The 15,191-nt window shown below is 36.4% G+C and overlaps 1 protein-coding gene across 2 annotated transcripts in view; it reads left to right on the forward strand.

The window, feature by feature from the left end:
* LMCD1 (LIM and cysteine rich domains 1) overlaps positions 1 to 14,373 on the forward strand; it is a 72,648-nt gene extending 58,275 nt beyond the window's left edge. The window contains exons 4-5 of one of the 2 annotated variants that reach the window (XM_031954396.1): positions 11,724 to 11,939; positions 13,772 to 14,373. In XM_031954396.1, coding sequence (XP_031810256.1) covers positions 11,724 to 11,939; positions 13,772 to 13,930 — 375 coding nt within the window. In that variant the 3' untranslated portion in view covers positions 13,931 to 14,373. The remainder of the gene's footprint in view (positions 1 to 11,723; positions 11,940 to 13,771) is intronic. The other variant, XM_003762397.3, reaches the window with a different exon arrangement.
* The last annotated feature ends 818 nt before the right edge of the window (positions 14,374 to 15,191 follow it).

Raw genomic sequence — 15,191 nt, forward strand, 5'->3', positions numbered from 1 at the left:
AATATCTGAACTGAGACTCTAAATCCTGGACCCCTTTTCATCATGTAATAGTGCCATGAATCTTTTGCCATTCATTTTGCTTGAAAACAAGATGCACTGCTCTAGCAATGCTTTTTATTTTTTGTTTGTTTTCCCATTTCCCCCTAAAACAGGAGTCCTTAACCTTTTTTATGCCATGGATCCCTGTGGCAGTCTGATGAAGCTTATGGACTCCTCAGAATAATACTTGTTGCCTACATTTGTAATTGAGGAAAATGTTCAATTTCAGTTACAGGTTAGTGAAAATAAAGATGTGATATAGCTTGTTCCTATGCAGGATTACTGCAACTCAGGTTAAAAACTCTGGTCCTATAAGTCAAATGCAGGACTCTGAGGCAAAAGGCTATAGATTTAAAATTGGGAAAGCCTTTAAGCATCATCTAGTCCAACCCCCTTACTTTACACATCAAAAGAAAACACAGTTTTTGTAAATCTTAAAACATCATAGAAATGCTAGTTATTGTTAGTTATTATTACAGTACAGATGAAGAAACTGAGTTTTTCTGAGAGATGAACAGACATGACCAAGGTGACTCAGGGTTGGGGTAGAGTCAGGATTTGAACCCAGCAACACTGAACTGGACATTAGTCATTTAGGAAATCTAGAAGGTAGAACCTGATCTGGGGAAAGTTTGGTTGATCTTCCTCCTCCCCCTCCCCCCCACCATGGGGAGACTATACTTTGTCCAAGTTTTAGTACATAGCATTAGGGAAAGAATTTCCCTTCTGTGACTCCCTGTTTAGTCTTTGGGAGTAGGGAGCAGAAGCTGGTAAGAGACTGTGTGTGATGGTCTAGTAAACTGTCTGTTTCTTATTTAGAATTTGCTCTAACATTAGATTCCTTTGTGTGGATACAAGTGGGGATGTCCCTGCCTCTGCAGTTTGGCCTGGAGCCTAAAAGGGGCCATATTTTGTGGATTAAGCTGCTCCCACAAGGAAGCCTTTGTGCTGCCAGCCTTATTTGCACCTGTTTATTTTCTGTTCTGCACTTAAAACAAAATTTGGGGTGGGGGTGGTCTTAGAGGAAATGCTGCAAATCTATGCCCATTTAATAAGAGAAGCTAATTTGACCAGAAGTCAGAAAGGCAGCTAAGTCTGTAGAACTAAAATCTATGGAAGAAATCTAAATTTTGTGGGAAAATCATAATCAAGATGATGATGTATAAGAATTAAAGTGAGTGAGGGCTGTGCAAAGTCATCAGCCTCACGTTCTCCTCCAGAGACATCTGGGTCCAATGGCAAGATATCAGGTTGAGTGGAGATGACCTCAGGAGGAGCTGAGTTCAAATCCATCCAATTCATCCATCAAATCCTTCCATCCACTTATTAGATGGGCAAGTCATTTAACTCTGATTGCTTTATCCCTGCCCCCAAAAAACTTATAGAAATATGTATTAAATATGTATATATAGATATACATATATTACATATAATTATTTTTTCTGAACCCCTTTTCTTGACAGAGATATTAGAGTAGATTTTCATTTCCTTTTCTAGCTCATTTTACAATTGAAGAACTGAGAGAAATAAGGATTAAGTGACTTGCTCAGTGTCACACAACTAATAAGTGTCTGAGGCTGGATTGAAATCAGGTCTTCCTCACTGAGCTATATTCTTTCCATGAACCAATCTCGATAAAATGCACACATTCCAGCCGACTTCTCTGGACTGGATATATACTATTCTACCTCTCCATCTTCTGATGTCCAGCCTGACCAACCTGTATCATAAGAAATTGGTTAGGGAATATATACCTACTTAAATACTCCATTGAATTCCTTCATCTACTCATTGGTTTATTCAAGAAACATTTATTAAGCACATGTCAGGACTATAGTCAAGGAACACACCTTTCTTGCCTTCAAGGACTTTTTTAGGGTAATGATGTGTACATAAAATGAGGAGATTGGTCTAAATGGCCTCTGATATTCCTGCCATCTCTGTTTATCATACTATAAATACATATCCAATATATCACTATAAATAAATTCCAAAAATTAATATAATATAAATAATTTATATATTATATATTCAGGAGGGTCCTAGTAGTGAGGGAGAATCAAGAAGGGCCTCATGCACTTGATCTGAGTTTCAAAAGAAGCCAGAGATTCTAAGAGGTGCAAATATAGAAAGAACATAGGAATCAGGAGGCAGGACATCAAATATAGGGAAGTATAATTAATCATCCAGTTTTAATAAAACACAGATCCAGGTCAAGGGGAGAAATGTGTAATCAACCTTGGAAAGGTAGATTGGATTAAAAGCGTGAAGGTATTTAAATACTAAACAGAGAAGTCTGCATCTTAGTTCCAGAAACAATAGGGAACCCTTTGGATTTTTCAGTAGGGGAAAAATATAATTAAACTTTTCTTTGTCTTTTTTGAAGAAACCAATAAAAACCTACCCTTGTCTGACATGGTAGATACCATGTTAAAGACATGACAGAAACTAAAAGGAAAAAGATTCAGGGACAGTATATGAAAAATGAAATTATGTAAGGCAATATTATTTAAAAATATACAATTTAATAATTTACCCATCATCATTCACTATTAATTGGATTGTCATTATTTTCTCATTAAATAACTGCCCATTATTATTAGTTGCCCATTATGGCAATTAGACAAACTTTATAATTTAAAAAATTGAACCACACTGCTTACCTTCATTTTTCCCACTAGTTTAGGTGGAGGAAGTTCTGGTGAATTCTTAGCAGGTCCTAAGTAACAGGGGGATCAATATCACTACTATCTACCTGAATCTAAAGGTATTAAATAACAATGCTAGTTAAATTTGTAAATATCTAGTCCTGTATTTTGAATGGTTAAGATGAGGAGTCAATCCTTGAATATTTCTCCAGTCTCCCCATCTCTTCCCCGAATACACTTCCATATATTATGGGCCCCTAATAACTTGGTCTTAAAGAGTCTTGTGTCTGGTAGGCAGTCAGTCTGAGACAAGTTTGCCTCAATCTCATCAACATCCCTTGTTTTTCAAGACCTTCGCCCACAGAGATGAAATTTAGAGGTGTCCCCAGGCTTAGGCAGTTGGGCTAAAATCATGAGTGTCAGCATTTATGTCAAATGGGCTCATTCATTTCATTCATTCAGGCTTTCAGAAGGCTTTTACATTAATAGGATTCCCAAGTTTCCAAGCAGATACTTTGGCCCAGGAATTCTCTCTTCTACAAAGCAATGAGATATAATGAAAGGATTGTTGGATTTGCAATCAGAGAAACGTGGTTCAAATCTTACCTCTGTCCCTTATAACCTTAGCCAATTCATCTAGCCTCAACTATAAGAGCTATACTAGGAAGACTATAAGAATCTTTTTTGTTTTTAATCAATATTTCCACTCCATAACTCCAGTTAAAAAGCCACTGCAAGTCATAAAGTTTTACTTAATCCTCATTAATAGATATCAATTTTTTATTGTTCCAGAATCCCTTTTGTAAAGTCAAACGATTACATTAAAATCTTGAAATAAAGAACCTGACTGGGGGGGGGGGGGGGGGGGAAAGGAAAGAAAAATAGGGACATTCCTTCCATTCATAAAAATTCCACTAATTTGATCTGGAATTTGACAGTGGGGACAGGGAACACATAGAGTCAGACTCTTTCAGTGTCTGAGCAGATGAACGTTCAGGGGCCATATAAGGCTGGGAGGGTCCCGAAATATATCCTTGTCCCAATCCTAACAGCCAAATGTCTGGGCTGCAGATGGAAACTCCAGGCAACTTGAGAGTTTAGTTGGAGTTTGCATAGACTGCTACTAAGGTACATTCTTGTGGGCAAATGAATCTTCCAGGATGTTGTCCAAGCAAATGTTTTGCTTGTGGGTTAATCGACTTTTTTTCTTTCCTGTTGAATCTTCTCTGGAAATTTGAAAACACAGCTCTCCTCAGTCACTAAAAAAATAAAGTATCATTGGATTTAGAACTGAAAAGGACTGTGGAGATCATTTCTTCCAGCCTAGCCCCATTGAACAGAGAAACTGAGGTTCAAAGAGTTAAAATTGAGGTTTGAATTTGTTTTCAAACTCCCTTAAATTTTTATACATCATTTAATCTATAAGATGAAAGAAGAAAAGATAAGCAAGAGCAGAGTTGGAATAGACATCTTATTTACCCCTCCCTCTACCAGTATAGACCTTGGAATAGTCTTAAATAATTACCAGCTTTCTGGGTTTCCTAAACCTTGTTCTTTCTTTCAGCCTAACCAGTGCCTTTTTTTTGGCAGAACCAACTAGTTACCAGTTTACCACTCCATTCAGTACCACAGTCTCATAGATTAGAGCTAGAAAATACAATTTGGTCCAATTGCATTTTTTATGGGAGAAGAATTTCTTCAGTCTCGTATTCAGAGAAGTTTGAACTCAGGGCATCTGGCTATAAATTCAATGTTCTTTCCATTGTATCATGTTATTTCTTTTTTATGTGTGGTAATAGTCCAAAGGACCATTAGATCCTATTGTTCATGAGGCCCAAAGGCACCTCATAGATTCAACAGCTATACTACATATGAAATCCACTTCTCAAAAGCAAATAAGATACAGTGAGTTGAGACATTTCAAGTTAGAAACTGTTGATGTTTTTACCCCTGATGGTTGAGAACATCGTGTTCAATAACAAATCCATTTGTTCTTCCCAAAGAAGCAGAGATGACAGATGAAGGAGGCATATATGATAACTATTATAGATACTATACATATTTGTCCTTAAATATTCTCAGCATGAAGAAGGGGAGAGTGCTACAGACCTCAAAAACAACAAATGGAGGAAATCCCTCTCTGATGACTGTTTGGTTGCTAAGTGAAGATAGTGAATGATCACCATAAGAGGAAACAGGGAGATTGTGTTTATAAATAAATTGGAAGTATTTGCTTTGGAAAGAAGCCAGAGCTTGGATTTAAGGTTCTTGTGTTAATATTTACTGTGCTGTAATAGTGAAATTTTTACAATCCTCTTTGGATTAAAGTGGGTCAGCAAGTGAATAAGGAGTTTCCAAAAAGAAACATCATATGATGGAGATATGACTCTTGGCCATTCAAACCACTGGGATTATAGTGTTAAGCCACCACAGTCTAGAGGGATTTTCTCAAACATCACTTTAAGATAGTGAAGTTTTAACCAAAAGAATAGTGTGTAGCTATTAACCATATTAGTCTGCTGTTGCTTGAAACAAAATATAAATTGATTTCTCCTACTAGGAAGCCCCCTAGGGATGCTATCAAGAAAAAAAAAGAAATTTTATGATTATCAGAGAATTTTTGATTCTCTCCATTTAGGAGAGAATTGATTGATTGATTCCAATCTCTTACCTTCTTCTCCTACCATGTAAATAGCGACTGCTTTTATCTTTGTTTTCCCAGAATTTTGCTGATTGTTTGAACAAGAGCTGGGCATTTAATAAACTGTTATTGAATTGAGTTGTTGGGAAAGGATACAAAAGTACTAATCAGTTTGTTATTCTATGTACTATCTGGGAAGATAAAAGATTTACAAGGCAACTAAATCATGCAGTGGATAGAATGCAGGGTCTGAGAATTGGGATGACCAGAGTTTAAATTTAGCATCAGACCTTACTTCTTGTATGATAGAAAAAATTATTCACTTTCTTTTTACCTCATTTTTTTTCAACTGTAAAGTGGGCATAATAATAGCACCCACCTCCCACTATTGTGAGGTCAAATGAAATGATATTTATAAAAATACTTAACACAATATCTGGTATATAATAGTCACTTAATAAGTGTTTCATCTCTTCCCCTCCTCCAATCTAGACAAAATTAGAAGATAAATGCTTAAACTCTGTAAGTGACCAGCTTGTTTTAAGTTCTTTGAAAGCAAATGGTATGCTCATTATAAATTATCTTTATCTATCCCTCAAGAGGAACCCAGATAATCTCTTCGAGATAACACTGTCTCATTCTCAGAATACATTTGAGAATCACAAATTTTTTTTTCCTTTAAAAGAGTCATCAGACATTTTTTACCAAAGCACTTTGACCTTTCCTACAATTTGGAATTTTTTGTTGTAGTTTTCTATAAGAACATTATATATCTATAAGAACATTCTATAGAACATTTCTATAAGAATATTATGTTTCCTTTTTCTTTACAATCAAGGAAATACCACTGTTGTCTTGAATAATGCCTGCCTCCCTGATTTTAAAGGTTCTCCAGGCTTTAAAGGGAGGCTAAAAAGAACATATAATCCAGTTTTCAAAGCTTACTATCATGATATTCTACCTTCTGTAAGATATTAGCTTCAATTCTACCTGCTCTCCTCACGATGCTCTTAGAGCATGCTTATTATAAGATATTTAATTGGTCAACCAAAGCACGATTGAGGTTCAAATGGTGTTCAATTGTCCTACCTCATTCTGCAGTAATAATGTGACTTTGCTCTCCATCTGATTTCTTGCTTTTAAAACTGTTTATGAAATATCAACTTGATTAAGTATTCCTAATCTGGGAGTCTGGCACCAATTCCCATTTTCCAATAATAACACAGAGATTCAAGATTTTAAAGGATAGAGAAAGAATCTTGTGTTGAAATCCAGAAATCTGGGGTCAAATCAGACCTGAATTCAAATTCTTACTTTTCTCCATATTAGTTGTATGACCTTGAACAAGCTGGTTACTTTTCTGAATTTCAGTTTAGTAATTTTTAAGATAAAAAGATTAGATAAAATAACCTCATATGGCTCTTCAAAATCATAGATTTATGTTATTCTATGTGATAAATGAGGATTGAAGTTATCAAGGAAGGCTTCATAGAAGAAACAAAATAAATAAGATAGAACTTAAAATTAAGATCAGATTTGAATAAGGAATATGTAGAAAATGGAGGAGGAATGAGGAAATCAGAGGAAGAAAAATGTACATTAGTCATACATTTAGAGCTGAAAAAAACTTAAAAGCCATTAAATCCAACTCTCTCTTTTATAACAGGCTAATAAGGCTTAAATGACTTTCCAGAAGTTCTACAGCTAGGAAAAATCTGTGGCAGGATTCAAATTCAGCTCTGCTTTCCTCCATGCCTTCTACTTTCTCCACTGGCCATCTAGATCTAGATCCTATAAGATGGAAATAATAAGGTGTGACTACAATGTATAATGTCCCTTAGGAAGTATAGCAGTTTAACAAAGTGGCTGAATTGATCCATGTCCTAATGAATAAAAACTGAATTTAGGGTGAAATATCAAAGGAAAAAACATCATCATCTTTGAGCTGGCTCATGCTTCAGGGGTGAGACCAGAAGAAAAAAAATCTTGTCTTAGGGTCCTATGCTTTTCCCTTCCCCATTTTTATTAGCTCATAATTAAAAAAGTAATAGTCATGATCCAGTCCCAACTCCATGATGAGATCAGAAATTTGGGGTACTAGAATTCTTCTGGGTTATGAAAGTCACCCTTTGGAATCTGTTAAGATTTCACAAGAAAGAGACATGGAAAACAGCTTATGGCAAGAAATTAATTCCTGACATGTGCTGACAGACCTTATTATTTGGGACATCTTGTTTTCATAAAATGGCAATTAGACTGTTTACTTTAAAGGCTACTGGAAGAAATAAAGCCTGTTGTAGAGATGTTGTAAGACAGTAGAGGCACTGATATTCCCAAAAGCATTCTGGGGTAACTGAAAAAGTTGAAACCCATAGCAGATAGAACATCCATGAGAATTAATGTAGCTAGGTAAATCAAGATTATGCAATAAGATATCAGAGAATCTCCTTCAAGGAAGAGACAGCATCTAAGATAGCTCTGGTATTGTAATGATGAAAAAGCTTTGGATTCAGAGGTAGAAAATCTGGGTTCAAATCCCAATTGTGAGATTGGATGAGTCTCTCTTGGTCTCAATTTATACTTTTAAAAAATTGTGTTAAGGAAGGGATTGGATTCCATAACCATTAATCTCCTTCAGCTCTAAATCTTCAGGTCCTTTGACATAGGATTGACCTGCTTTAGACCAAGTCCAAAAGTTCACCACTTTTACAAATAATCAGTTATAAGGACCAGACCATTTTCTGTTGCATGTCAAAGAGAATCTAAGTCTCTTGAGATCAAGGGCTCTTAGGGTTTTAATCTTTGTTTCTTCAGTGCTTAGTAAAATTCCTAGCATATAACCATAGCTTTTGGATGACCTGAAGTACTTACCTTTTTAAGTAAGGCTGGGGATGGAAGTTGGGGCGATCTGGAGATCTCTACCTAATAATGGAGCATGTTGGGAATTGTCCTGCCTCTTCTTTGGGATGAGCTACAGACTCTCTTCCATTAGTCCCAGGGCAGAAAACATTTTGCAGTTAGAGAACTCATCTTGGTCTAGTTCTTTTAAATAATGTACCTGTTTCCCATTGTTCTGACATGCTTTCCCTTCTTTAATCAATAATGCTGTTTTATATATATATATATATATATATATATATGTGTGTGTGTGTGTGTGTGTATGTATGTATACACATACATATATACATATATATAAAGAAAGAGAGAACATGTATATATAAATATATAGAGAGAAAACACACACACACACATATATATGTATATATATATATATATGTATATATATATATATATATATGCATTAAGGCTAGTTATTCCTGGATCACGGCACTCTTGATGTTTTCAGAACAAAAGTTTGTTTCAGAAAATTTGTGCTAAGGCATTATCCATTTCACAGAGTAGCAGCATTTTATAGTTGAAAGGGTCCTTCAAAAGTCATCAATCCAAACTCCCACCCAGTAGAGAAATTTTCTAGACTGCAAATACTAGGCAGCCCTAATTATTTAAAAACACATACTCCAGGCCTTCAGGGACTCCAGACAATAGAAGAAAATTCAAAACCCTGAGCTTTCCTTTATAGGACTCACATGGCTTTTGAACATATATATCAGAGTGGGGAAATAAGCTAATTTCTTTCCCATGGGAGTCATGACCTTAGAAATTGTAAAACTTTTAACGTTTTTAGCCAGCCAGGTAGAAAATGTACTTTACATCCAAATAGCATTCACAGCGTACCCTTCCCAGCTATTTTTAGGTTATCATGAAACTAATGAATGAATTAATTAATTCTAAGACCCCTGGTTAGCTCCAGGCCATCTAGAAAAGTTTATATACATAGTCACATTAGGAAGTCATATTACCTGCGCATCACATTAGATCTTAAGGAAAGCTTCTGAAGGCTCTAAAATGGAATTTTACAAGGGATAATTTTAAGGAAGTAGGAAGAGCTTATTTTTTTATAGAGCTTATTGCTAAACACTATATATATATATATATATATGTCTATAAATATATGCACACATATGGATATTCTTATATAATATGTACAACACACACACATATATGTACACACACATACATATCAAATAAGATGTATATATATGTAAAATCTCATTTAATCCTCATAGCAATTCTCTGAGTAGATGCTCTTATTATCTGCATTTTATTATTGAGGAAACTGAGGCACACAGAGGATTAAACAGCAAATAAGTGTCTGAGGTCATATTTGAATTCAATTCTTCCTAACTCCAGGTCCAGGGCTTTACTCATTATGCTTTTTGGCTTGGCTTGGAATCAGAAAAATCTGGGTTCAAGTCCTGCTCCTAACACATCTTGGCTACTCAACTGACAAGTCACTAAGCTCTTGATGCTCTAAGTGACTCTCTAATAATGTTACTCAGAAGGTACCAACGTGGTAGAGGGAATTTTTTTTTGGTAAAAAGGAATTTACTTACCAGGGAACTCCATTCTCCAGTGAATCAGTCAACAGGCTTCATAGGGGGATTTGCAGGTGGGGTTTTACCACTAATAGGATGGACATTAATGCCACCTTTCTTGGCTACTTCACAGTGCAATCATGAAAATAAAATGAGGTGAGTCATAGATCTGAAAGTCAGTCAACAAGCATTTATTAAATACTTACTATGAGTAAAACAATATGCTCAGCTTGAGGGATACAAAATATGGTTAAAAGGCAGTTTTATGTCTTGATGGAACTCGCATGATATTAGAATTCTTACAAGGTGCTAAGGCAGTGGAATTGATAGAGACAATCATTGTTCAGCAGGGTGCTTACAGTTCTCTAGATGTACTTAGTACTTATTAGAGTTCACACCTTTAAGAGAGCATATATAAGGAGGAGCCCTCAAGCCCATTAAAGAGGAAGCCCACTAAGACACAAGCCCACTCTCAGAGGAGGAGACAGATTCATTCCATTTTCCACCTTAGTGCTGGCTGGAGGCTGAAGCTGAAGAGGCAAAGGACTAGCGGCAGGAGCTCTCAGAACCAAGGAGAGATAGGCTCTAAGAAAGCTAACTGGGCCCAAGGAAAAAGACAAGACTTAAAAGGAAACAATAAAGGATTTGGACTTTAACTCCTGCCTGAATTTAAGATGATTGTTACATTGAACTGAAACTAAGGCTACTCCCAGAAGCCCCCCAAGAAACCTGCTCCCAGAGAACAATTATATTTTAGAGAAGAATATTGCACATTCCAATTAAGGCATGCAAATAATAATGTACATTCAAGATCTACATGGTATAGATGGAGGGTCATCTAAGAGGGAAAGAAGCAGGAGTGGGGAAGAAACGTGAGCTCAGAAAGGCTTCCTATATCAGGCAGCATTTGAGTTAAGTCTTAAAAGAAACCATGAGGGAAGGAAGGAGGGAGAGGGTTATAAGCATGGAGGGGTGGGAGATACAGTCTAAAAGTACAGGGAAAGGAAGCTTAAATGTCCTGTGCCAGGAACAACAAACAGGCCAATGGAGCTGGGATTTAGAATAACTGGAGGGGAAGAAAGTGTAAGACTGGAAGAACAGAGAGGAGATTCATTAAAAGGGAATGAAAAAACAATTTTATATATAATCCTGGACATACTATGGAGCCATTAGAATTTATTGAATTGGGAATGGTGGGTATAAAATAGCCACTTCTGTGCTTTAGGAAAATCTTTTTGATGGCTGAATGAAGGGTGGATTGCAATGAGTGTGGGGGTAGACAGGTGATCAACCAGACTTGGCCAGGGAGTTTGAGCAAGAGATGCCAAATGGGGCTGTCACAATTTCCCAATATGGCAAAACCAGGTTAAAATGTAACTGAGAAATATGACACAAAATAAGTAAAAATACAATATGTGTTAATTTTGGTTTTCTGAGAAAATATAAGGTTCATAAAAATCCCTTCCTATTTGAAACTGTTACCACTGATCAGAACAATTCTGTTTATTACATAAATATGTTTTTCTCCAAGTGCTTATTTTTTATGTTTCTGAGCTTAATTTCCCCAATAATACATTTATTCATAACTCATAAAGGGAAGAGAATGTGTACTTTTAGATTTTGGGACTATTATACAAAAATGCAGGTGAGAAAACCCCTTCTACCCATGAAACTGCTTCATTAACACATTATTTAAGGGGTGTTTAGAGCACCATATGGGTAAGGGACCCATCCAGGGTCATAGAGACAATATGTATCAATAGTATAATGTAAACCCTACTTTCTTTGACTGATGCTGACTTTTCTTTATTCTTCTGCCTCTGGCATGTTTTAATCCTCCCTTATATCCCCCACAATGTCCAGGGAAAGCTCATTATAGATTTTTGCTGGTTTGCTTTGCAGTATGGGACTGAATTAGGGCAGCCACTCACTATGTGCCTTTTTGTGTTCTGCTTTTAGATCTGTGAGCACTGTAAGCAGGCTGCCCCCTCAGACTGCCCTGTGGTGTATGCAGACCGAGCTGGTTATGATAGACAATGGCATCCTGCCTGCTTTGTATGTGCCAAGTGCTCTGAACCTCTGGTGGACCTGATCTACTTCTGGAAAAATGGGGTTCCCCTTTGTGGGCGCCATTACTGTGAGAGTGTACGGCCCCGGTGCAAGGGCTGTGATGAGGTAAGCATATTATTTCTTGCAAAGATAGTCTTTCCCATGGAGTCCATATAGATCTGGGGAAGTATCAAGTAACAGAGGATCATGGAACTCAAGTTACAGTGGACTTCAGGGGCCATCTATTCAACAGAGAAAAATCCACAGAGGTTAAATGACTCGTCCATTGGTAGAATTCATTTGGGCTGGGATTTGAACTCAAGTCTTCTAATTACAGAGTCAGTACTCCTTCTGTTTCCCTTCCCCTTAAGAAGTCTTACATCCCAGAAATCTAGGAACTTTCACCAAATGATTCCCCTGTCCACAGTTGAAGGTTAGATCACCATTCTCCATATATGTGGTTAGGATGCAATAAATTTCCTGAAGCTACATGATTAAAAGACCCTGATTCTGGTTCTTATTGCCACCTCTTCAATTTAATTCATAAAATATTTATTGACTACCTACTGTGGTCCAGGCATGTGCTGGAGAAACAGAGACAAAAGTGTAATAGTCCCTGCCCTGAAGAAACTTATATTTTACTAGGACCACATGGGTAAGAGCACATGTCATTGCATTGTACCTCTTGCTTTAAAACACCACCATTAGGAAATGGGATACAAAGGAATTTTATATATAATTATATATATATATATATATATATATTAATTCCATGGTCCCACGTTCTTGACTTTTGTCATGAAGAACCAACAGTGTCTCTCATTCCAAGAGATGGTAGCTATGGAGAGGTAAACCACATGTCTAAGTAGTGGGAGTTTATATATGCCAACTTTTGGGGAGAAATGATATCTCTTCCATAAGTAAGCAAATCTCTAGTCACACAGAAGTTTTGATGATGTAAAAAATAACAATATAACCTAGAAATTACAACTATAAAGTGCTTTATCCAAATCTAAGTATGGTCACATCAATCATCTCATTTAGTTCTTACAGCAAGTCTGTATCTAAAATGGGTAGCATCATAAACCCCATTTGACAAACTAGCAAACAGAGATCCAAATGTTTTAAAGATTTAGTCAAGTTTCAAATCAATACCAAGTATTTTGACTCCCAGTTAAGCGCCCTTTATTCTTTTTCTGAAACTTCAATAAAACATGACCCCTTTTGGCCTGTTTTTTTCCCCTATTCCCTGTGGTTTTATTGTTCATACCAAACTGAGACAACCAAGATTTCTAGGGCTGAGGTCATTCCAAGACCATGTGAGTATATTGGAACATAGTGATTGGAAGTTGAAATGATCTACCCACATGATTCTGACCTACACAAACTTAAAATTTATTCACTTGCTTCTGATACCCTCAAAGCAGAGGTTAAGAGGATCACTTCCTAGGGAGACCCAAATCTTAATCAATGACCAAGCCCTGGAAGATCACTAGTTCCACAAACTCACTGCATTTGGATTTATCTCAGTCAGAGAAAATGCCTTTTTAAGGGAAGGGTTAATCCATCAGGCCCAGGGAAACAAGAGGACTGAGAGCTGGATTTTGGTTTCAATCCAAAGAATATCACAAGATATCATGAAGCAATAAATTGACTGCAAGTAACCTCAATCCCCAAGTAAAGAATCTTTCACATCTGTGACTGGGAATGCTATATACCACATCCCCCAAATACCATGTTTATACATAGAGAATGGTGGAAGAAGTTCTCTCCTGATTTTCTTATGGATCAATTTAAAGATGTTTTTTGTTTGTTTGTTTTTTAAATCGTCTGAAAGCCTAGGCTCTTAAGTCTATGATATTGCCAGGTCATTGCCTTTTGTAAATCTGGATGAGCTCTTTTTTCTCTGCCCAAGAACTGAATTGAGTTTTGTGGCTTATTTTTTTCTATTCTGTCAGATTATATTCACCGAGGACTACCAGAGAGTGGAAGATCTGGCCTGGCATCGAAAGCACTTTGTCTGCGAGGGTTGCGAGCAATCATTGACTGGCCGAGCTTACATTGTGACAAAGGGCCAGCTTTTGTGCCCCACCTGTAGCAAAACCCAGCGTTCTTAAGGGGTGTCCCCTTGGAGCCTGAGTGGAGGGAGACAGCCAGAATCCCTGCCATCTCACCCTGAGGCAGAAGAGAATGTCTGAGCTCGAGCAAGCAACTAATACATATTTCAGTGGGATATTTTTTAAAGGAAAGATACTTGTGGGTAGATAGTTTCAAAACCAAAAAAATGTTCTGTGTAAACATGGGGAAGAAAGTTATTTTCAGAGGAAAGGAGGAGTGCTATATGGCACCACTGGTGTTTTATAGAAGGAGTTTCCCAAAATGCCAGTGTGAGAGGTTAGATCATATAGGAATAGAATCTGAGTGCTTTTTCATGAACACAGGAGCTCCTGAAACATCAAGGAGTTAGAGGGGGGTGGGTGGGACGTTGGATTCCAGAGTTTTTTTTTCAGCCTCCTTTTCAAATATAATTCAAATTTCAAAGTGCATTTTTTGCATGTTAAGCTTATTCTCAATAAAAATTCTATTAAATCAAAGTATTTCTCCTTATTTGGCTATTCACACTGTTCATTGTTTGAAAGATTCTGGTTAATGATCATTGTATATACTAACAGCAATGTTGTTTTAACTAGAACTTTGGGCAATTAAGTCATTTTGACTATTAAAAATATCCAAATAAATTACAAAGGACCTATGAAGGAAGATACTATCTGCATACAAAGAAAGAACTGATAAATAAAAATGTGTATAGAATATTTTTTATACACACACATATTGTGTCTACTGGTAACAAATGACTAGAGAAAAAGCAAAAAAGAAAAAGAAAAAGAAAGTTACATTACACCTCAGAGTTAGTTTCTGCTGGTGAAGACACCATCAGAATAGAAGAAAATAGAAGAATAGACACAAAAGATTAATCTGCAGTAGAAAAAATAATAAGCATTATTTCTTACTCGTTCCTCCTTCATTTCCCTACCAAACCTTTTTTTTTTTACCAGAGCTATAAAGATGGCACCAGAAAACCTTATAGAAACAATCTAATCTAGAGGTTCTGAATTTTTTTCATTTCATTGATCTTTGGTAGTCTGGTCTATCTTCAAAAATAAAACTTTTTGAATGAAGTAAAACACATAAGATTGCAAATGAAACAAACTACATTAAATTATAATTACCAAAAAAAAATAAGTTTATGGACTATGGAGTAAGAATCCTTGATGACCTGACCTCTTCACATTATAGAGAAGGAATGGATATTCAGAGAAATTATGACCTGTCCAAATTCTCACAGATAATTAGTTGGTGTCAGGATAAAGATTAAAA

Source organism: Sarcophilus harrisii, chromosome 1, assembly GCF_902635505.1.
Source record: "Sarcophilus harrisii chromosome 1, mSarHar1.11, whole genome shotgun sequence".
Lineage (NCBI taxonomy): Eukaryota > Metazoa > Chordata > Mammalia > Dasyuromorphia > Dasyuridae > Sarcophilus > Sarcophilus harrisii.